Here is a 24,618-nt window from a genome sequence, read left to right on the forward strand (position 1 = left end):
CACCGCACAAAAAAAGCTGGAATAGAATGTTAACCTCTTGAAGGCCAGGGAATGACAGTTACTCTGGGCTTTCTAGTGCTTTAGGCAGGAAGTGGCCGGTTAGCTCAGCTGGTTAGACTATGGTGCTAATAACGGCAAGGTTGTGGATTCGATCCCTGTACTGGCCAAGCTCTTACTCTCTTAGGCCTCAGATGCATTTAAGGGCTCTGCTCGGTCTTACACACGTCTATGCTGCAGAAAAACTATGAAACGGCAGCTGAAATAGCTCAGTTGGGAGAGCGTTAGACTGAAGATCTAAAGGTCCCTGGTTCGATCCTGGGTTTCGGCAAAACAGTGATGTTGTTCTATTTTGTGCACAAGGGTCAGGTGACTGAAAGTCACCCAAAAAGCCTAGCTGCTTCACCCTTAAGTCCACCTGCTTCCGCTTGACCAAAACGCTATATTCCTCCCAGATGGTCACGTTGCTTCTGGCGATGATTCCAATGGCCTGATCGACAGCACTCTATAAGGCTATGTATTTAGCGCTTTGATGTCCCACTGCGGACACGCTGCTGAATAAATGAAAACTTTGACTTGATAGGGCTTCTGAAGGGTTGTAATGATATGTACTACACGGAAACCGGCAAAGCTGACGTAAGTAGTTTCGCTTTAAATCCTCAAGGTGCCACCAGCTTTGCAATAAAAGCCAATGTAAAAAGGCATGAAAACAGAGGTGGAGAATGCAGTCATTGTTCCCGTTACTTCTCGCATGCAAAGCGAGAGCTTAACCATTTGAGCCAATTCCCCTCAGAGCAATTAAAAATTAGCGATTTTTGACGTGGTCAAAATAGAAAAAAAAGATCACATTTGCTCTGTGGTGGCCTCTTTGCCCTGCCTGCCGTTTAGTCGTCAAAATGCCTGAAATAGTGCGCTTTTCTTTTGAAGGCCCTACCTGGTCCTGCTCCAGTAAACCTCTGAGGAGCCCTGCATGCCGAATGACGAGTTACTCAGAAATCAATGCACATTGGCACTGCCTTGTATTGACATTCTGCTACTTTCTGGCAAGGCCGTTTTTTTTTATTTATTTATTTTATTTTTTTACATTTTTTTCTCTTTAGCCCGGGCAGCACCAATCAGAAGACTTGAAGTTCCATGGTGTAATGGTTAGCACTCTGGACTCTGAATCCAGCGATCCGAGTTCAAATTTCGGTGGGACCCTGTTTTTTTACCAGCACCGCACAAAAAAAGCTGGAATAGCATTCTTATCTCTTGAAGGCCGGAAAATGACAGTTACTCTGAGCTTTTTAGCAAACATTTCAGGATTCTGCTTAGTCTCACAGACATGAATGCTGCAGGATACTTGTGAAAGGGAAGCCGAAATAGCTCAGTTGGGAGAGCGTTAGACTTAAGATCTAAAGGTACCTGGTTCGATCCCAGGTTTTGGCAAAACAGTGCTGTTGTTCTACTTTGTGCACAAGGGGCAGGTGACTGAAGGCCCTACCTGGTCCTGCTCCAGTAAACGTGTGAGGAGCCCTGCATGCCGAATGACGAGTCACTCAGAAATCAATGCACATTGCCACCGCCTTGTATTGACATCCTGCTACTTTCTGGCAAGGCCGTTTTCTAATTTTTTTTTTTTTTTTAATTTTTTTTTCTCTAGCCCGTGCAGCACCAACTGGAAGACTTTTATTAAGCTTGGCAGTAAGTGGCCGGTTAGCTCATACTGCCACCTGTAAGTCGTGGTTATTCTTGGTCACACCGGCCAATCACTTTGTGAGCTGGAACCAAGATTCACCCTATTCTTGGTTAAGGCAGCCAATCGTGTTCCGAGTTACAATGAACGCTATGGCCAATCAGAGCCTTTATACCATCCATGATTTGTACTGTAATAAAAGATTTCGTCACGGATTAATTCGGACACCAATTGCAAAGTATTTTTTTAACAAGGTGGTTTAAATGAATAACCATTACAGTAACGTTAATTACTACAACATAATTATTATATGATTGTTATAGATGTTTTATAACGTTATTTGGTAAGATTAATGTTAGCCGACCAAGCACTCTTTAAAGTTTTACTACAAACATTTTAATGCAGTTATTAATTAATTAATATGGATCATGCATGAATGCATCACTAATAATAAACCAACAATATAAGGGTCACACATCAATCCATCACTAATAATAATGTTATTATTATTAGTGATGGATTAAATTGTGACCCTTATATTATTGGTTTATTATTAGTGATGCAATCATGCGTGATCCATATTGTTTTATGCTTTATGATTAGTGATGTATTATGCGTGAGCATTATTAGATAAGTTTATGATGAGTGATGTAGTGATATGTGAGCGTTATTATACTATTTGTTTATAATTAATGACTGATGAATTGAGCCTTATATTTATTATTAGTGAAGTGATTCATTAATGTGTGAGAACAATGCACGGGCATTATTGTAACTATGGTTGTAAATGACAATATAAAGTGAAGTAATGTATAATAACTGCTTTAAAATGTTTGTAGTAAAACTGTACAGTGTGCTTGTTCGGCTAACATTAATCTTAACAAACAACGTCATATAACATCTATAACAATCATATAATAATTGTGTTGTTGTAATTAATGTTACTGTAATGGTTATTCATTTAAACCAACTTGTTATAAAAATACTTACTTTGTAATTGTTGTCCGAATTAATCCACAACGAAATCTGTTAATACAGTACAAATCATGAATGTTATAAGGGCTCTGATTGGCCATAGCGTTCATTGTAACTCGGAACATGATTGGCTGCCGTAACCAAGAATTTAAAAAAATCTTGGTTCCAACTCGGACCGTGATTGGCCGGTGTAACCAAGAATAACCACGAATTACAGGTGGCAGTATGCGCCACTGGCCCAGTGTGCGTCTGCAGTGCTCATTAGCTTGCTGCTTGGAAAGAGGACACGGCTCGGTCAACATGCAGTTCCTTCAACGCTTGCTGTGCTTTCTTGTCATGGCAAGTTGTGGTGTCGATAGGATGCTCTAACACAGAGCATGTGACAGTCCCTCCCAAGAAGAACTGTGATCCAGGCTCTGAGACTTTCTCTTCTCCAGGAGGAGGTTGCAAATGTTAGAGTTATTTTTGTCAGAGCAGCTGCAGCACACCTGGGTGGAAGCCCACAGCTAGGCTTGATGGTCTAGCCTGGTTCTCTAGTAGTTAGGATTCGGCGCTCTCACCGCCGCGGCCCGAGTTCGATTCCTGGTCAGGGAACTTCCTTTTCACCTCCATGGTGAACTTCGAGCAGTGGTGCCGATGATATCTTTGCAAAGGCAAGAAAGCAGCTCTGAGCACAAAAGACATCCTTTGAGCTGGAATCGAACCTGCGACCTAAGAGTCCTCCACTCTACCAACTGAGCTATCGAAGTCTTACGTAGCAGTTCCACAACCACACCCTATAGGGTAGCTGCAGTCCGACCGCTGGCCAAAAAGGACAGGAGCAAAAGTACTTAAGCCTTCCCATACCGGGAGTCGAACCCGGGTCCCTTGGGTGAAAATCAGGAATCCTGACTGCTAGACCATATGGAAATTGCCACTTTTGAAACCCAGTCTTGGCACAAACTCCAGTTCTTTCTGATCGCTGACACGTCCCTGCTCCGCTTGAACAAGTGCCACTCATACACTTACGCATTCTCTCATACACAGTTTCTTGGTTTCCGTAACTGAGAATCTTCTGATCCATAGTCATAAGCGCTATCCTTTGTGCCACTCTGTTCAGCACCTTGTTAGCACATTGCTTGAAGCAAGGAAAAGGCTCTGTCAACCCGGAGTTCCTTCACCACACATTCTGCTTTGTTTTTTATGGCAAGAGGTTGTGTGGAGGGGATGCTCTTACAGGATTCCTGACAGTCCCTCCATAGAAGACCTGAGATCCAGGGTTGGAGACTCTCTCCTCTCCAAGAGGAAGTTAAAAGTCTTTTGTGTCTCTGTGTCAGAGCACTTAGGTGTTGCTGCAGCTCAGAGACCTACAAGTGGAGGAGATTACACTGCAAGTTGGCTGGATGACCTCTAAGGGGTCGGCAGTTATGCCACACGTAGGCTGGGTTTGCGATTGATGTAGCTGTAGTAGACATTCATAAAAATAAAAAAAATTAAAACTGCTTACTCTGAGGTTGCGTTTAGGGTTGGGGTAGGTGTAAAATTGAATAAAACATAGCGGGTTACTGTGAGGTTGGGCCTAGGGCTGGGGTAGGTGTGATTTTAATAAACTGCAATAGGTTGTATTCTGTGCCATGTACAAGACATTGAATCAATGAAACTCACATGGAGGTTTGTTACTGTGAGGTTGGGTTAAGAGTTGGGGTAGGTTGTGTCGTAAAATAGCAATCAGTTTTTTATTATTTTTGTCTTTTTTTCTTTTAATCAAACACTTATTGGTATTGGTCATGTAAGGGTCATATATTAACTGAACTTCTAATGTTGTGGGTGAGTGCTGTGCATACTAATTAGTAGGGATGTAACGGTATTGTAAATACCGTCATACCGCAATATTAATTTTTTTCGATATTACCGAAGTCGCATGACTCGGTAAAACTATAGGTCTTCTGAGAAAATTTGCTCAGGCGAATGAAGCGAACGGGACGTAGCTAAAACTACATTTCCCATCAGCCCAGGCGTGGCCATAATCCTTTGCGGTCTGTTGTCGCTACAGATCCAGTAATGCGGAAATGGAGTGTGCTGCTAGTAGCGGAGATGAAAAAAAGATGGAAATGATCGAACCTAAAGCGGGTGTTGTCGCCGCGCGCGTGCTGAATAGCGGTGCTGTCGCGCGCGTTCTGATCAGCTGTGTTGTGGCGCGCATATTGTAAAGCGCCGAGGGGGGGTTGAGCACGCATATTCAAGAGAGGTGTTGTCGCGCGCCTACTGAAGGGCTGGATTGGACGGAGGTTGTGTCGCGTCGCGGGGGCACTTTTGATCGTTTTGGAAGGGCATTTTCTATCCAAGACTAAAAAGGGCATGGGCACTGCACAGGTTGAGCCCTATGTGTGCACGTGCCTGCAAGTTGGGGAATACGACTAATAGCAGTCATGGGGACTGCAGAAACACAGCACACTGTTCAGATTGATGCAGACATTGGCTTGTACCGCAAAGAGATCTCTATCTCACTCATGGTTTGTCTTCTCAAGTGGGGGAAAGACAATGCACAACGTTACCCCACTGCTGTCAACCTGGGCCAAGTCATATCTCTCTTGTCCCAGAAACCTCAGTCCCAAATGAGAGGGTTTTTTTCTGTTGCAGGGGACATTGTAAATACCCAGATATACCAGCTTTTACCAGATTATATTTATATGATAATTTTCCTTTAAACCCATCTCTATCTAAGTGAGTGAGTGATTAAATGTTGAATGTAGTGAGTTTTCAACAACACTAAATTGAAACTTTATTTTTTTACATGGTTTAATAATTTTTTGTTATTAAAATTGAAGTTAGTGTTTCAAAGCTTACAGATAGATGGCTAATTTGTATGTCATTGACACTTTTGGCACTTTTTTGGAGTATTTTCAAAAGTTTTTTTTTTCCTGTAAATGATTCAATAAATACCGTACCGTGACATTCATACCGAGGTATTACCGAACCGTGAAATTCTGATACCGTTACATCCCTACTAATTAGCATTTTTGCAGAAGTAGATAGATGGGGGTCCAAAATTAAATTCAGCTCTGCAGAAACTTCCTGTCTGAAGAGAGGTGTTAAAACTGAACACAGAACACAGAAAGATGTATACTTTGTTGTTGGGCAGATAATTCGTAGAAAAAGAGGAAGTATGTCCAAGGTGCGGCCAATGGAGGACTGAACAATGACTGACAAGTGACGTTACACCAAAACTCCACCTGTTAAGATCGGTGGTGTATATATGCTGGAGTCAGGAAATGTATGTTAGTTGCTGTGACAAAGGAGATTGTCACTGGCCTGTGGCAGAACTACATATAAACTTTTTTCCTTCACACGCATCCATTAAAACACTGTACTCCATACTCACCATCAGCCGATCACAGGGTGCACACTGGAGTCGCGCTGCTGCCGGAACGCATACATACAGACAAACACGCACACATTTCTAGTTAATAATCCCAAAATACATCCGATCCGTTATTACAAAGCATACATAACACTTACATGAAGCATATTCACTTACCTGTTGTTCAACTGTGTTTGTGTTTGTCTCGTCTCGCTGATCTTCCGGGCTGCGCCATGATGGCTATGGAATGCCAAAAGGGCCAAAAAGCCTAACGCGTTCATTTTATGCTCAAGCGTGTACTGCGCATGGGCAAAAGGGACGGCCGGCCGGAGATCCTATTTGTTGTATGTATGGGGGAGAAAGATTGTCCGGGACAATAAAACAAAAGTGGTTTATAAAAACTGGAAAATATAAAAATAATTAGTTATGGGGTAAAATTGTATAGTATGCAAATGTAGTGTATACATATAATTAAAATGTTGATCAATGAAATATTTATAGATATAGTTATTTGATACTTACCTGCTGTGATGATATGAGCCATTCCATACCAGTCTCCCCTGCTATATAAAGGGCAGAGTGAGCACAGTATGGTGTGGGGTGTAGGAGTAAGGTTGTAGAGTGGTGTGGAGAAGTAAGTTGATTATTGGATTTCTTTATTTGCAGAAAGAAAACGATAGCCAAGTGCTACTTGTCTTGTAAATATATTTTTTTTTGTTTTGTTTTGCTGGTTATTATTTTTGGGGAATTTTTCTACTGAGCACTGTAAATAAAGACACTTTGCACCATAGTGCTATTTCGACTCTGCCAATTTTTGAGGATAAGGCAGATGTATCTTTGAATAATATGCCATAATGTTCCTCATATGCTGTATATTCCAATCAACCAGGTTAATCAATGTGTTGTTTTAACCCTTATAACAAAGTAAAATGTTCTGTATGTGTCTGAAATGTATGATGTCTAGTATTGAACGAAAGCTAGTGACATTTGCAATACGTTGGTGTAAATGAAAAACTAGTAGTACAAACAGTATTCATCTTATACCGTTTGATGTAAGATAGTTTCAATCTTGCAAGAGTTCTACCACGTGAAATCTACATGCAGTCTGTTAATTATTGACCCTTCCTACGTCAGTACGGGGTGTGGCCCACCCTTCATGGCAGCTGCTTATTGGCAGACAGTGCCATGGGGACGAACCAGACCAGGTCACTTAAAAACGCCCTGCAACAAAGAAACTTTGCTTTTTGCATTAGCCGGCTTGCACATGCTTTTGCTCTCTGCCCCCTTTCGCCTGCCCGGACACTGCGCCGCCACGCGATTGGGTCACCACGAATTTCCATACAAAGTTTCGGGACCGCCGAAACTGTACGAACTTCCGCAAACCGACTCTCGGCAGTCTGTCACCTCGGTAACCCAGGACAACAGCCATTCTGGAGCGTGTGAATCCCAAAGACGTCATCGAAGTGAGTCACCACCCAATCAGGAGCACCTTGTTTCCCCAAGGCCAGCCGGCGAGGGAGATTCGACTTCAGCAAAAAGGGCGCAAGTAACACAAACTAATGTTGTCTCTAGCTGATCTTGTGCAGATTGATCTTAAGCAGTTAAAGATAAGCCATATCTCTGCTTTTGTGGTTTCTCAGGTGTTATTCTAAGATCTTGCAAGAAGTATTAGAATTAATTTGGGACGTTGTCAACTCATATTGCATCCTCTGAACTGCCTCTGTGTGTATGTGTGAATGTGTGTGTGCGTTTGTTTGTTGTTTGCTTATTACGTAGTTAGTTTCATGTATCGTAGTGTAGCTCAATAAATCTTTGTGCTCATTTTGTAAGAACTGTGTTCTTGTTTATGTGCTTCTAAGTCATTGCCTTGAGCTGTAGATCTTGTTACCTTGCTTAAGTTAACCCAATACTGTGTTATGTTATTATCGTTGGCCACGTAAATAATATTAACAAGATTGGTAAGATACGATGTGTTCTATTTGCAGGACAAATGGTAGACAAAGTGTGAATCTTTTAATCTGATTCAATCTGACTCAATTGAGTCGAATCAATGATTCGAATCTTCAGGATCCGATTCATTGAAATGAGCTAATAAACCCCTGATCGATATTAAAACATAGGTCCTCCGCACTGGCATCGGCTGTAGACATTAGCACAAGGCTAAGCTAACTGAAGTTCACGTTGTTGCATTGAAGTGTGTGGGATGGCTATGCTATTTAGCATTAAAGGTTAGTGTAGTAGCGCTCTCCTTGTGGTTTTGAATGCAGTGTGTTAAGTTGAAGTGACAACCTAATTCACGCTAGCGAGATTTTGAATATTGATTTCTCACTCTTCATAGGCTATTTGCCTCATTTTTCATTTTTCTCCCTTTCTTGGAAAAGGCTTTGACTAATGCAGATTTAGTAAACCCCATTGTACGCGATCTCATCGCTGGCTTAATCACATTTGTCAAATGCTTTTCCTGCTGAACCTGGCCTGTTTTATTAATTCAAATGCTCATAAGTTGTTGGTTTATTAGCAATGAATTATAGTTTATGACTATAACATAACGCTTTTGATTTTGATAATGCTTAATGCTTAATTAATGATTAATGCTTTCCTCTTCTGAAACTTATCAACATTATAGGAACAACCATTTTCTATGACTGTTGATATTTTAAGTTGATTTATAAGCACAGTGTTTACGGATTAATTTAATTATAACATTTATTGTCCTGGGACTTCACAAACACAATCACTATTCTGAAATTTTAATTTCATTTAATAGTTCATTGATGCTTGTCTGCCCTATCTCAATAACAGTTATTGATTAATTTTAAATAAACACTTTTGATCAAATTTAATGACATCAGTAATACCACGCATTCCCCATCATCATTAATTTTGAAATTGATTTGTTCTCATAACTGATTTGCAGGAATGCTTGCTGATTAATTAAATCATAATTGCGTTTATGACTTTGATGACAACCTCATTGAGTGTTAGCCTTAACCAACATTATTGCTATTTGGAAATTTTTTCCTTTTTCTATAGCAATTATTGATTGATTTAATTATAGCAGCTCTTAATCAAGGTTATTGATAAGATTCATATTTCTGAATCATTTCATGTCATTACTAATTTGAATTAGTTTAAATTAATTTGCAATCAAGTTTTGTTATTTATTTATTATCCTTCAGGTATTAAATTGCCTCACAGGACAGTGCTCCCCCTGGTGTTTGGTTGATGCAATGAGACAGTGTTGCCTGTAGGTGGCTACAACTGAACTCAAGTCATCGTTAAACCCAGCATACCAGAGCAGTAGCCTTCGATTAGCCAAACCCTGAAGGAAATATAGGATTTTCCTGTCTACTTATGCTAATTAGTTATCTTGATAACACAAGAAACCAACCCCTTTTGATGTATTGACTCAACAGTGCCACCACTCTGTCAACTTTGTAATTTGTAAACTTGCTCCACTTTCTATTTTTTCTTTTGACTGTCTTTTTCCGAGTTGACTACCATTACCTTTTTGAGACTGTACCTGTGTGAATCATGAAAGCAGAGAACCTTAGAAACAGTTAACAGATGTTGTGAAACCTAAACATTTCGTGTTAAAATGATCTGACTCTCTCTTTACCCTTTCTCGCCATAGGACGCTACCCAATCAAGGACGAAACGAGTCAACCAGAAGACAGGTGTTTTCAAATTTGATTTGAGATTCGCATCCAAAAGTGGTCTACTTGGTGTATGGTGTCAATTCTAATGAGTAAGAAACCAATACTGTCATTGTTATTGTACTTTCTTTCACAGCGGAGGAAATTTAATAACAATCACAGTCCTGTGTTTAGAGCTCCCCATGTCCAACTTCCAGCAGAGAAGCATCCTTTCACCTCATGCTTGACAAAAGCTAAAGGAATTGTTCTCTCTAGGAACCTGGAAGTAGCCATTTATCACTCTACTCCTTGTCAGTCTTCTTCTCTTCCTCTGTTCTCTAGCTGTCCTAACTGTGTGTGGCTGTTTCTCAATATGCGTTCTTCAGCGGTCTTGCGTCCTCGTGTTCTCGTGCAACGTCATCATCAGCTGCCTAAGTTCAGTTCCAATACTCAAGACCGCAAGTACGGAGGACGCGTGAAACTTCCCGGATGTGTTCTTGATATCGAGGACGCACCGATGCAGACTTCAGCAGCGAGCTCGCTCTGGAAGTCCCAGAAGTCATTGCGACTTGAGGTGGGAAGCGCAGCATTTAATTTAGATTTATTATTAAAGTTCAGAGATATCACTTATTTACCTCAGGAGTTTCCCTAAATGAAACGGTGTAAGTAAACATTAACATGAACATCTTAATAAAGGAATAAACACATTAAGGGTGTTTGTTTGATGAAATTCGTATTAAAATGTGTTTTATTTATATTGTGCAGACTATATTTATAATGTTTTTATGCAAAGTATATATTTTGAAGAGGGGGGAAACAATAAATCGTTGTATGAAGGCTGTAATGTTTAAATAATTTCCATTTAAAACGCGTGAAGGTCACATGACCATCAGGAAGAACGCAGCATCCCATTCCACAAAGGACGCGTTCTCTGCCCTCGCGCTCTCCTGAGTTCGTTCTTCCGAGGACACCTGGCAAGACCGCACTCTACAAGAACGCAAGTCCATTCTCTGCGTTCTTGGAATTGAGAAACAGCCTGTGTGTGTTTACTGACTGTCCCCACAGAGACTACAAGTTAGATGCACGCCCCCTAGAGGATCACAGTCACAGAGAACAACACCCACCTGTTTATTCCTCACTCAACAGTAGCTCACACCTGACATTACACACTGACACTTTTTGTTTGCCATTTGTTTTTGTTTTCTTTTTGTTCTCTTTTCTCTCTCTCTTTCTCTCTCTCTCTCTCTCCCCTAGGTCTGTGTCAGTGTCGGTTATAGGTCTTCCCCTTCACCCCCACAAACATGGCTCGCCCTAAAGACCCTGTTGGCCATGTTGGATCACAGGTACTTTGAGTCACGTCCTCATCGCCACCCTCAAGCTAAGTGACAGGCATTTCGCCCAGCTCCAGCACAAGCTGACGCATGTGCAGACCCGCATCAACCAGCTAGAACTGGAGGCTCAGGAACGAACGGAACAGCCAGATGAGACTGATCAAGCTGCCAAAGAGGAGATCGATAAACTTCAAGAAACTCTAGCTGCCACTACCCAAGAAATGGAGCAAGCCAACGCCGACCATGCTGATGTCGCTAACAAGCTTGAGTATGTCGAACAGCTACTGGAAGAGGTAAATGTTGACTCTCAAGACAAGGACAGCAGAATCAAAGCCCTCGAAACTCACCTAAGTGAAGCCAGACAAGAGGTCAGACGACTAACACAGCAGCTGGACTACATCAAAGAAGAGTCCAACAGCATTAAAGATGAACTCAAGCATGCATATGAACTGACACACAACGAGAAAGCTGAGGGGTCACTGCCAAAACCCTCACCATCTCCTTCTGTTCCAGACAGCCACGTATCACTATGTGGCCTGGACCTCAGAGACCTTGACAAGCTAGTCAAGAACCTGGGCAAGTTCACGCCGAATTGGCCAGGTAGCCAAGATGTTAACGCCTATCTGCAAGACATTGACTTTCACCTGGAAATGAGACCCAATGTCACTGACAAAGATAGACTGTATTTGCTCCGAGCAACCTCCAGCCCTGAAGTGCGCAGCTTCCTGGACCATCAGCCGGCTCACACAAAGACTGACTACCTCCTGCTCCAAGAAGCCCTCATCAGAGAGTTTGATGACATCGAGTCTGAACAAGGACTTGTAGTTGCCCTGGAGACGAAACAAGGTCACCATGAGTCTTCTCAAGCCTACTACAGCAGACTCAGACGAACCCACTTCGGCACCCGCAATGAACCTGAGATGGAAGAGGACCTGAACTTCAAAATCCTCTTCCTGAGAAACCTCCATCCTGGGGTAAGCCACCATCTTGGGGTTCTTGCATGCCCCCACACCATGAACACTCAGCAATTACGAGATTTGGCACACAAAGCCTACGTCAAACAAAAGACGGCTTCAGAGAAGATTGCCAAAATCCCTGCTGTTTATGACTTCAGCACTCATAGTCAAGATCTGGCCCTTGAGGATGCCCAAGGCCCAGACAATGCTAAACTACCTCCCAGTGAGTGGAATGTGTTGTCTTACAACAGACAACGAGACTGTCATGCTGATACCAGACCCAAACAGTGGAACTGTCGCTGGAAAGGACTGTCTGGACGACAACACTCACCTGAACGTCACCGGGAGAGACCGTGGAACAGGTCCACCTCATTTGCAAACCAAAAGGGGACAAGCTCGTGGGAATCAAGTGGTACTTCCAAGATAAAGCAACACCACCTTGACGCAACCTGCCCAAGAGGTCAACGAAAGAACTCACAAAGATTCCACGCTGATCAAGCTCCAACTGAATCCCCACAAGGGAAAACCTCACCATGTTTTGACACTCAAGAACTGATGAAAATGATCCTGAAAGAGTTCTTCCAACAAAGGGAAGAGGATCGGAAGTGGGAAAGGAAAGGAAAACCTGATTCTGCCTGACAAGCAATGACTTCACTAAACAGCACCTCTTCACCTCACTTACAGAGAACTGTAAGCACCATAACTTCAAAGACTCAATAGACTGTACCTGAACACCAGAGTTAGACGCTAACTCAACACCTGATGCCTCAGGTCACCACTGCATCACACAAGCACTTGTGGATGAAACCCTTCCAATTCCTAAGAGGGCTGTCTTGATCGTTTGCCACGCCGCTGAACCCAGAATCAATCCAAATCCTACCTGTGCCATGCCAACTCCAGTCCCTCAACTCCAAGTGACCAGGAAAGGGGAGGAACCAACCTGCTGACACAGACCCACTATCCTAAACTCTTATTTTAACGCTAACCTGTTTTTGTCATTTGTGCCATTTTAGGAAGACACCTAGCCCTAACTATGTTTCCTAAACCCAATACATGCACTCTCTCAAAGACGTCATCGAAGCGAGTCACCACCCAATCAGGAGCACCGTGTTTCCCCAAGGCCAGCCGGCGAAGGAGATTCGACTTCAGCAAAAAAGAATCTTCAGGATCCGATTAATTGAAATGAGCTAATAAACCCCTGATCGATATTAAAACGTAGGTTGATCCCCTACAGTGGATTTCTGATCTGAATTAGTCTAACCTGTACAATTATACATACAAAAAGCAGTGGCAATGATTCGGTTGTTAGATTTGTTTATGGATCTTGAACAACGCACCAGCTTAAATGTAAGCACCATTTTTGTGTTTGTACGCAGTCTCTTCTCTGTAGGCACCATGCAGGATTCAAAATGGCCATTTGCGTTAGGTATCTAGTTACCCTTTTAGTCATAACAGTTAATCTGGATGACAATGAAGGAAGTTTATGACATGCAAACACAACTTTAAAAGGTTTTCACAGCTACTGTGTTTCATCCAACAAACATTGCTCCCAACTTGAAGTGAGACCTTCAAAGACAACCCAGATGGGACTTGAACCCACAACGGCCAACTCCAGAGGCTGATGCCCTATCCTTTAGGCCACTGGTCCATGTTACCAAGTTTTTGTCATGGAGCTCTTGTATGCCCTCAACAAGATGCCAACGCATGGAAAACTGCACTTTGGGATCTCGATGCCAGTTTGCATTCCATCAAATAAGATGTTTGCAACTAATGGACAAACATTTTCTTTGTGTAATCATCCACATTCGTGTTTCATTGGTCCTGGGGTATGGTTTGAGACTGGTCTTGAGTTTCAAATTCCAGACAAGGCCACTCTCATTAACATGAAATCACAACCTTTCTGCAGCTATTTTCTTGTTTGCATTTCATCATCATCCACCTAACATGAGACCATTATTTGAAAGCCACCGGGTACTTGAATTCAAGATCTCCATTACCAGAGCGTAACGTGATTGGATAATTCACGCAAGATTGGACGAATCTTAATTGAAGTGTGCAGCAAGTCTGAGAATTTGAAGCGAACTATTGACCTTGGATCATCACGCATAAGCTTTGAGGAGACATGTCAGGATTTTTTCCATACAATTTATTTGTAACGCAACAAACACAACCCAAATGGGACTTAAACAAACAATCTCCAGGTTTGAAGGCTGATTCCTTATCCATTAGGCCACTGGGCCAATACTAGCGTTTGCCATATCTGTTGTATGGCTCAGGAAGTTCTTATAATTCAGAAAACAGCACTTTAGGATTCCTATACCATATTGCATTCAGACGATCTGGTGTGTACACCTAATGACAAAACAGATTCTCTAAAGAGTTTTCCATTGTCATGTCTTTTTGACCTAAGGGTATGAACCTAGCTTTTTGAAGGTCAACTGGATTGTGCTGCATAGCCAACTTAATAAGAACTGCATCAAAGACAACCCAGGTGGGACTTGAACCCACAATCCCCAGCTTCGAAGACTGGTGCCTTATCCATTAGGCCACTGGGCTGTTTTTACTGCCTGAGAACTTTAATATGCCTCCAGGGAGTTGCTGACGCACATAACAAAAAACAACTTGAACAAAAAGTAGATTGGACCGGTTTCACAGAATTTTTTTGTGGCACCGCCAAACAGACAAAAAAGTAGCATCTTATAGGATTTCTTTGAAGGAATTCAATTAGAATTTTGATCATATTTTGGAACCATTCCTATAGGATTGTTTTATAGTACAATACACAAAAATCCTTTTGGATAATTTCTACAGTATTTCAATGAGATCCAATTTATATCTTAATTAAGATATGCTTTTCTAATGTCTCTCTTAGCCTATTATACAATAGTTTTGAATGTATTCTGCTGTTTGCTAAAGCTCACCTTCATGTACTTGAGTGTACAGTATTACTGCACAAATTTCCAAAGAAACATGTCTATACCAAAAACATATACAATGTCGCTAGACCAAACTGTGGGCTGGCCCACTCGAAACAGAAGTTCACTTTGGGCCCATAGCAAGTCCACACAAAGTGGAGTGTATATAGCCACAATGGGCGAAGTATAGGTATACTATCTGAATCAGAAGTATGTCCTGTGAGCATGCTCTGTGGGCATTTAGTAATTAACAAAATAGTAAGGTCCCACTAATACTAAGTTGAGTCCAGGCACAAAATGTGCCTATAAGGTCTCAGTAAAGCACTTTTATGCAGGGCCATTGTGGCTTTAACACAAAACAAAACTAGTTCACTTCTACTATGTAGCAAAAAAGCACAATATCACTTCAAATGCATAATTACATATTTTGAAAGCATAAAGTAAAATCAGCAATAAATGAAGCATCTAAAAATATAAAGACAACATGGACAATTTTTCAAAGGTTTGGGACAAAACTGCTTTAGTTTATAAAAATGCAGATATAAAAGTAACCTTGTAAATAATTATTCCTTTTTAATATGTTAGCTTTTCCAGTTGAATATGTTAAAATATAATTTATTCCAATGATGTTAAAGCTGCATTTGAGGCATTTGTGTCCTACATAAAATAATTTGAGACAAAACAACAAAACATAAAAAAATATACTTAGTTAAAAGAAAAACTAAGTAAGATTTTCATTTGTGTATTTTAATAATAATAATAATAATTCGTTACATTTATATAGCGCTTTTCTGGGCACTCAAAGCGCTTTACACAATGGGGGGGAATCTCCTCATCCACCACCAGTGTGCAGCATCCACCTGGATGACGCGACGGCAGCCATTTTGCGCCAGACCGCACACCACACACCAGCTGATTGGTGGAGAGGAGACAGAGTGATGATATGCCAATCATGATATGGGGAGGGTTAGGAGGCCATGATGGACAGAGGCCAGTGGGCAGATTTGGCCAGGATGCCGGGGTTAAACCCCTACTCTTTTTCGAAGGACATCCTGGGACTTTTAACAACCACAGAGAGTCAGGACCTCAGTTTAACGTCTCATCCGAAAGACGGCGCTCACTGAGCAGTATAGAGTCCCCGTCACTATACTGGGGCATTAGGACCCACACAGACCGCAGGTTGGGCGCCCCCTGCTGGCCTCACTAACACCACTCACTACAATTTTATCTACCAATTGTACCTTAAAGGGTCACGAAACTCCAAAACACATTTTTTGAGCTGTTGACAGTCATATATGTGTCCCACACTGCTAAAAACACTATTAGGACACAAATATTTCACTAAAAAGTGTAAATTGGTTGTTTTTGCGTTATTTCAAGCAAATTTGTACTTCCGGTTTGAAACTAATTTTTGAAGCTGCGTCTCAACCATGAGATAATAGCGTGTATTCCAGCGTGCAGACTGGATGTCTGTGCCAGAGTGTGTCTTATTACGTTTTACAGAGCGGCTCGAAGGACATCTTTTGCATTCAGAGCTGCTTTCGTGAAGAGATCATCAGCAACACTGCTCGAAGTTTACCATGGAGGTGAAAATGAAGCTCCATGACCAGGAATTGAACCCAGGCCACAGCGGTAAGAGCGCTAAGTCCTAACCACAAGACCACCAGGGAAGGCCTGGCTAAAGGTTGCCCTCTAGCCTAGCTGTGGGCCTCCACCCAGGTGTGCTGCAGCTGCTCTGACAAAAATTACTCTAACGTTTGCAACCTCCTCCTGGAGAAGAGAAAGTCTCAGAGCCTGGTTCACAGTTCTTCTACGGAGGGACTGTCACATGCTCTGTGTAAAAGCATCCTATCGACACCACAACTTGCCATGACAACAAAGCACAGCATGCGTTGAAGGAACTCCATGTTTACCGGGCCATGTCCTCTTTCCAAACAGCATGCTAATGACCACTCCTTGCACAGTGTGTGCCAGTGGCGCAATGGATAAAGTGTCTGACAACTGATCAGAAAATTCTAGATTCAACTTTTGGCTGGCTCGTTTAGGATTTATTGCTCTCAGTCAGTGTACTGCAGTTGCAGTTTGCCCCTGCCAGAGTTGTTTGGTTCTACTTTGGAGTGGATCAAGTTTCTGGGGCTGCCAGCACATAGCCTGTGGGGCGCTCCCCTGGGTTCAAAGTCTGCCCCAACTGCTCTCATGTCTTGGTCCTGTACATCCCTCAGGACTTTCAGAAGAAACCAGTACAGCCACTCTCCTGGGAAGACAGCAGTGACAGCTTGTAGACCAAAATGTTTGCTGTGAGGCTAAGGCGTTCTACTGCAGCACAGATACGCATTCGAAAAGCATACAATATTCAAAAACAAAGTGCCAACCTAAAACAAGATTGCAGTCAAAATGACCACCTCAGACAAGTGTGATCAATGTTTCAGTCTCTGTTATATGTCGGCAAATATGTCACACAGTGCAGACTGGGCCAGTGGCGCATACTGTGTATGAGAGAGTGCGTAAGTGTATGAGTGGCACTTGTGCAAGCGGAGCAGGGATGTGCCAGCGATCAGAATGAACTGGAGTTTGTGCCAAGACTGGCTTTCCAAAGTGGCAGTTCCCATATGGTCTAGCGGTTAGGATTCCTGGTTTTCACCCAGGCGGCCAGGGTTCGACTACCGCTATGGGAAGGCTTGAGTGCTTTTGCATCTGTCCTTTTTGGCCAGCGGTCGGACTGCAGCTACCTTATACGATGTGGTTGTGGAACTGCCCCGTAAGCCTTCGATAGCTCAGTTGGTAGAGCGGAGGACTATAGGTGGGATGATGGCAATCCTTAGGTCGCAAGTTCGACTCCGGCTCGAAGGACATCTTTTGCGCTCAGAGCCGCTGTCTTGTCTTCGCCAAATGAGTACACCACTGCTCAAAGTTCAGCATGGAGGTGAAAAGGAAGTTCCCTGACCGGGAATCGAACCCGGGCCGCGGCAGTGAGAGCGCCAAATCCTAACCACTAGACCACCAGGGAAGGTCTGGCTGAAGGTTGCCCTCAAGTCTAGCTGTGGGCCTCCACCCAGGTGTGCTGCAGCTGCTCTGACAAAAATAACTCTAACGTTTGCAACCTCCTCCTGGGGAAGAGAAAGTCTCAGAGCCTGGATCACAGTTCTTCTTGGGAGGGACTGTCACATGCTCGGTGTAAGAGCATCCTATCGACACCACAACTTGCCATGACAACAAAGCACAGCATGCCTTGAAGGAACTCCCATGTTCACATGGACTGGGCCAGTGGCGCAATGGATAACTGACTACGGATCAGAAGATTCTAGGTTCGACTCCTGGCTGGCTCGTTCAGGAATTTTTTGCGTTGCTCTCAGTGCAGTGCAGTCGCGGTTTGCCCCTGCCGGAGTTGTTCGGTTCTACTCTGGAGTGAATCGAGTTTCTGGGGCCGCCAGCACAGAGCCTGTGGCCACTCTCATGGGAAGACGGCAGTGACAGCTTGTAGACCAAAATGTTTGCTGTGAGGCTAAGGCGTTCTACTTGGCCCCTAATAATTCCTTACATTTATATAGCGCTTTTCTGGGCACTCAAAGCACTTTACACAATGGGGGGGTTCTCCTCCACCACTTCACCAGTGTGTAGCATCCACCTGGATGACACGACTGCAGCCATTTTGCGCCAGCCCACACATGATGAAGCCAATTGAATATGGCCATGATGGACAGAGACCTAACATCTTAAAACGATGTTCACTGAGCAGTATAGCGTCCCCGTCACTCAAACACACAGACCAAAGGTTGGGCGCCCCCTGCTGGCCTCACTAACACTACTTCCGGCAGCAACCTATCTTTCCCATGTGGTCTCCCATTCAGGTACTGACCGGGAACAGCCCTGTTTAGCTTCAGTGGGCGGCCATGTGAGAGTTGTAGAGAGCTAGCTGCCGGCTGGTAATGGAGTTAATGTGATTGTCTGTTGTGGTGAAGGAGCTGAGACGAAAGGTAATCTAAGTACCTACTGTCACCCATGGTCATGACTGAAAGGACAAAATCTCGGATACAACCGGACACATTTTACAAAGTGTTATGACCCGCTTGTTTGAGTCGCAGCACAAAAGAGAGATGAGCCAACAAAATAACCTGAATGCAAATGATTTATTATAAAATGTAACTCATACAACAATCAATCAATGCAACCAACAAATGTCTAGGGATACTAATGAAGATAAAGAACTTAGGATATAATCACAACAACACGTTAACTACATGATATAAGTAATGCAAAACAAAACCATAAGGTTAAATAATCAATGAGATGGGAGGTCTTGACATGAGGACTCCTGAGTAGCTAACACAACTACTTTTATATATCCATTGATGAGTAATGCAGGCATCCAGTCACGATTTACCACATACTCCAACCTGGATTTCTCATTCAGGGAATCAGACAGATAACATCATCCAACACAACACTAGCTACATGAACACACTGGAGAGTGGATAACAGATGAGATTTCAAGCCGCAGAGGTGCTGTTTGCCAGATGTTTATGAAACTGTTCTTCTCTCAGCTGCCATCATTGTTTACATAAATGCGAGGAGCGCGACACATTTACAACCCCACCTACTGCAGTGTAGGAAAACAGTATACCGTTACTCAGCCTTTTCAAACATTATTCAGACATGAAACATCCTGTGAGAAAATGTTTTGCTGCATTCATTTCATGTGTGCAACTTTTTGTCCATGTGTTTTTTAAGCTGCTGCGAATGAGCGAAACTCTGTAGACACTGATCAGATCTGTACGTTTCTCTCCAGTGTGAATCCTCTTTTGTGTTTTCAGATGTGTTAACTGATTAAACCTCTTGTCACAGTTTGAACAATTGTACGGTCTCTCCAGTGTGAATCGCTTGGTGCAGTTTTTGGAGCTGAAATAAAGGTCTTCTCACACTCAAAGCACATATACTCTTTCACACCAGAGTGGACCTTCATGTGTTTATTAAGGTTTTCTGATTGGTTTAAGCTTTTCCCACACTGAGTACATGTGAATGGTTTCTCTCCAGTGTGGAAGTCAATGGGCATAAAAGTCCAGTGTGACCGCAGCTTAAGTGCAAGTGAATGGTTTCTCTCCAGTGTGGATCCTCATGTGGTGATTAAGGGATGATGATTTGCTGAAATTCTTCCCACACTGAGTGCATGAGAATGGTTTTTCTCCAGTGTGGATCCTCATGTGTTGATTAAGGTGAGATGAGCGTCTGAAACTCTTCCCACACTGAGTGCATGTGAATGGTTTCTCTCCAGTGTGGATCCTCATATGTTGTTTAAGAGATGATGAGCGTCTCAAACTCTTCCCACACTGAGTGCATGAGAATGGTTTTTCTCCAGTGTGGATCCTCATGTGGTAATTAAGGTGAGATGAGCGACTGAAACTCTTCCCACACTGAGTGCATGTGAATGGTTTCTCTCCAGTGTGGATCCTCATGTGTAGATTAAGTTGTGATGATTGTATGAAACTCTTCCCACACTGAGTGCATGTGAATGGTTTCTCTCCAGTGTGGATCCTTATGTGGTGATTAAGAGATGATGATTGGCTGAAACTCTTCCCACACTGAGTGCATGTGAATGGTTTCTCTCCAGTGTGGATCATCATGTGTTGTTTAAGAAATAATGAGTTTCTGAAACTCTTCCCACACTGAGTGCATGTGAATGGTTTCTCTCCAGTGTGGATCATCATGTGTTTATTAAGGTGAGATGAGCAACTGAAACTCTTCCCACACTGGGAGCATGCGGATGGTTTCTCTCCAGCGTGGATCATCATGTGGTAATTAAGGGATGATGAGTAGCTGAAACTCTTCCCACACTGAGTGCATGAGAATGGTTTCTCTCCAGTGTGGATCATCATGTGTTTATTAAAGGCTGATGGGTAGCTGAAACTCTTCCCACACTGAGTGCATGAGAATGGTTTCTCTCTAGTGTGGTTCCTCATGTGTTTATTAAGGTGAGATGAGCAACTGAAACTCTTCCCACACTGGGAGCATGCGGATGGTTTCTCTCCAGCGTGGATCCTCATGTGTTGATTAAGGGATGATGATTTGCTGAAACTCTTCCCACACTGAGTGCATGTGACCAGTTTCTCTCCAGTGTGGATCCTCATGTGAAGCGTAAGATCGCCTTTTCTTCCAAAATTCCTTCCACATTGAGTGCAGGTGAAACGATTTTCGTCTCTTTTTTTCAAAATACCATTGGTCTGTAAATTAGTTTTTTCCTCAATTTTGACATCATGTTCCTCTTCTTTATTCCCCTCATTCTCTTCAATTAGCTCTAAAAAAATAAAATAAAAAAAAGTCTTCATTAAGTCTTAAAAATCTCATCAAAAGCGTAAAGGTGAAAAGACACAGGAAATATTGGCTACACACACTGTAATTTTGATGCACATTAAATGTAAAATAAATCAGACCATATTTTGTTCAGTCCATTAACGTGTGCACATTTAAGCAGATTCAATTCATCTTCATCTATTGCTTTTACAATTTAAATTGTGCTTAAGCCACTTAACTTAGTAGTTCTAGTAAATTAAAACTGTGTCAGTCCAGTTTTCAGAGTTTCTCTTAAAAGTCATTTTGGTCATATTGATCAGACACAGATTTGAAAGCTGTAAGTGGCCTATTTTTATTTGTATATATTCAGAATTACAACAAAATGTTTTTCTAAAATTTGTAAAGCAGACAGGGAATACTTGTTCATTCTGTGCCTGACTGGTAAACGCATCGGAAAAAAAAAAAAGTTCTGAGGTAACAGTTGAACAAAAAGCTGAATATTTGTCTCGCAAACATGAGACACACCTGTACAGCATCTGCATAAAGGCTGAAATATGCACCTTTCCCCTTGTGTGCTGTTGGGTCATTTTCATCCATTCTGGGTTGATTTTGTGGATTAATTTGGTCAAAACTTTGTGTTTTAGAAAACGGATTGATATTTGGAAACATCTTATTTTGACATAATCTAGCATCTATGCATCTAGCATATTATTTTATAGCTATATTCTACTGTAACATGCTACGTCAGTTAGCAATAAATTATAAATCGACTTTCTTATAAATATACCTAAGATGGCTGGAAGTACACATGTAAACCATTTATGGGCGCAGTCGTGTAAATGATCAGTTGAAGCCTTTTAATATTTATTCAGATCTTATTTTCATTCAACAGCAATAGCTGGATGCCTTCATCCATATTAGGGATTTCCTGGAATGTTCTGCTACTTTTGTGAGGCATATATGGAATTTCTGCTCAAGTTTAAATGAAACAGGCATTACATGCATTTAAAGTGCTACAATGCCCACATAAACCTATTTTGAGGAAAACTGAAAAAAAAAATCATTTTCTTCTTAAGAAATAATTTTTTGTACCATTTTTGATACAATTGTTGTTACATTAAAAAATAGTAGCCTATTGAACATCAATATATAGCAAGGTAATGAAGTCAGACATTCCAGTATCTGGACAACATTACACCTTAGTTAAAAATTCTGTCCAAAAGAACATGCTTGCAGCTTCATATCACATCGAATAACAACTCACACTATAAAATAAATTATATTTTCAGATTTGAAGACAATTACATTTTCAAAAAACAAACAGAAACTGCAAATCAGGAGGAGATAGGAGGCTCAAGAGGTATGATATGGCTCATAACAGACTAGTAAATGAGAAGTGGGTTAATTTATAAATGTTTTTTCTTTTTTGATGTTACGAGTTACGCTGGATCTAATCTCACTGTATTTGCTAAAAGTGATATTTAATTCATCTTGTTCTCTATATCTAACGTAGGGCTGGACAATAATATAATATCAATATATCACAATAGATTTTTTTTCAATAGCGGTGATATGATTTTTAAACCCATTTACGATATTTTGTAATATTATACGATATTTTGACCTGAATACAGATATAGAGGAACAAGCTTCCACAAGTAAGAATCCAGACAAAGTAGTTGATGTGGACGTTGTTCGGCTTTTTAAGTTCTGATAAACCTTTTGTTTCGGCGCTCTGCAAACTGCGGGAGAGCGATGCCGACTAGCATCGGAAACACATCAAATAGGTTCATAAAAGTTTAAGTCAACCTGTCGCCTCACCATCCACCTTCCCGATACCAAACACAGATGGCTATGAGGCACAATGTAGGGTTTTGCATGTCTACACTTGAATATACAACTATAAATTTCTAGCATATAAACATATACTATGTTCAAAACAAGTATGACACTTGCACATATATAAACCTACTGCATGCATACACCCACATACACATGCACAGACATATAAACTCGATCCGAACATAAACTTGATCCTTGGATAAACACCCAAATTAACACACACACACACACACACACACACACACACACACACACACACACACACATACACACATACATACACACATACACACACACACACTCACACACATTTGATTAATAGAAGTATTAAATCTGTTAAATAATGAAAATGTGTTATACAAAATATTAGTTCATATAAATAGACAATATAAAAAAATAGAACTATTTTATGTTAAATCTTTTAACTTAATTAGGTATTTACATACACAAAAATAGTCAGAAAGAACCCTTAAAGGACGTTTAAGATAAAAAGCAACCACAACTTTAAATATACTCAAACAACTCTTTTCCTTTGCAAATATTAATGTAGCCAACACTCTTTTTGATTTGCTCTTTAATTATAATTATTATTCTTTTTCTATTTTTTTTACGATGTGGATTTTGGTATTATTTTGACCAGAAATAATAAACTGCCGAAAACAGTCAAACTACTTGCTCTACAAACAGGTGTGTTCATGACTATACAAACAAATAAAAATAATTAAATGAGAAAATATGACTTTGCGACATCAAGCAGCATTAGGCATGGGCCAGTATAAGATTCTGACAGTATGATATTCTAAAATATATTTTCTTCTGAGACACTTTTAAAATATTTTTGAGCAGTAAACATGTCAGGCTAAATAATTGAAATGAATCACAGATTTCTTTACGATTGAAAACAGCCTCTTTGGTCTTTACTGCAGGAGATACTGTTGTCCTAAAAAACAAAACATTAAAAAAAAACTGACATATACTGTAGGAACGGTGCAGCAGGAAATGTTGGCGATTTTAAAACCTTGACTTTTCCAAACTGCGGTAAACCTTGAATATAGTTATTGCCCCATGCCTCAGCAGCATAACACTGATATTTAGGATCTAAAAATGTATTCTTTAAAAAAGTCTCAAGCAAAAAGATTCCAATGGCGCCGCCTGTTGGTGCATGAAGAATAGGGTCTATATTCTGCGACTGTAAAATATTTTATAACAATTAATTATTTTAGTGTCCATTTCATTCAGGATGCTCAATATTGGGGGCATCCACGTTTTTTGACATACTGTAAACCAGAGTTTCTGCAGGTTTTACAAAGTTAAATTTAAGACTTTATGATATTTTTAAGACCATTATGAATGAAATTTTAGACTCATAAAGGGCTAAAGAACTTTTCAAATGGCCCAGATGGAAAATATTTTTATTTGCCCCATCAAAATAAAATTTATTTTTAAAACTAAAAAATGAACAAATGTTTTTAAAGTTTTAAAAACTATAACAAACTAAATCTATGCACAACAATCTGTCCAGGTTAATATCCACAGCAGTAAATACATGGAGCACGTTTAAACAAATGTTATTGTGAGGAAAATAATTAAACCATTATGATAAATAAAGTTAAAAAGACCTTTTTGAATAAAAAGTTGAAAGTTTTATTAAGTTGAATTGTTGGTGA

The 24,618-nt window shown here is 41.1% G+C and overlaps 2 protein-coding genes and 5 non-coding genes across 9 annotated transcripts in view; 3 read left to right on the forward strand and 4 right to left on the reverse strand.

Moving 5' to 3' along the window:
* Positions 1-24,618, reverse strand: part of znf1040 (zinc finger protein 1040) — a 175,470-nt gene that overhangs the window by 92,118 nt on the left and 58,734 nt on the right. The window lies entirely within an intron of this gene.
* trnaf-gaa (transfer RNA phenylalanine (anticodon GAA)) lies at positions 256-328 on the forward strand. The gene has a single exon. It is a non-coding gene; the product is annotated as a tRNA-Phe (tRNA).
* Positions 1,353-1,425, forward strand: trnal-uaa (transfer RNA leucine (anticodon UAA)). The gene has a single exon. It is a non-coding gene; the product is annotated as a tRNA-Leu (tRNA).
* trnar-ucg (transfer RNA arginine (anticodon UCG)) lies at positions 14,393-14,465 on the reverse strand. Its single transcript has one exon. It is a non-coding gene; the product is annotated as a tRNA-Arg (tRNA).
* trnay-aua (transfer RNA tyrosine (anticodon AUA)) lies at positions 17,588-17,674 on the forward strand. The gene is given in 2 exon segments: positions 17,588-17,624; positions 17,639-17,674. It is a non-coding gene; the product is annotated as a tRNA-Tyr (tRNA).
* On the reverse strand, positions 17,760-17,831 carry trnae-cuc (transfer RNA glutamic acid (anticodon CUC)). The gene has a single exon. It is a non-coding gene; the product is annotated as a tRNA-Glu (tRNA).
* Positions 18,933-24,618, reverse strand: part of LOC110439484 (uncharacterized) — a 98,868-nt gene continuing 93,182 nt past the window's right edge. For all 3 annotated transcript variants that reach the window (XM_088650361.1, XM_087250150.2, XM_087250151.2), the window contains one exon: positions 18,933-21,113. In XM_088650361.1, the coding sequence (XP_088506487.1) occupies positions 19,897-21,113 (1,217 nt within the window). In that variant the 3' untranslated portion in view covers positions 18,933-19,896. The remainder of the gene's footprint in view (positions 21,114-24,618) is intronic.

The sequence above is a fragment of the Danio rerio genome, chromosome 4 (genome assembly GCF_052040795.2).
Source record: "Danio rerio strain M-AB ecotype USA chromosome 4, GRCz13ab, whole genome shotgun sequence".
Classification (NCBI taxonomy): domain Eukaryota; kingdom Metazoa; phylum Chordata; class Actinopteri; order Cypriniformes; family Danionidae; genus Danio; species Danio rerio.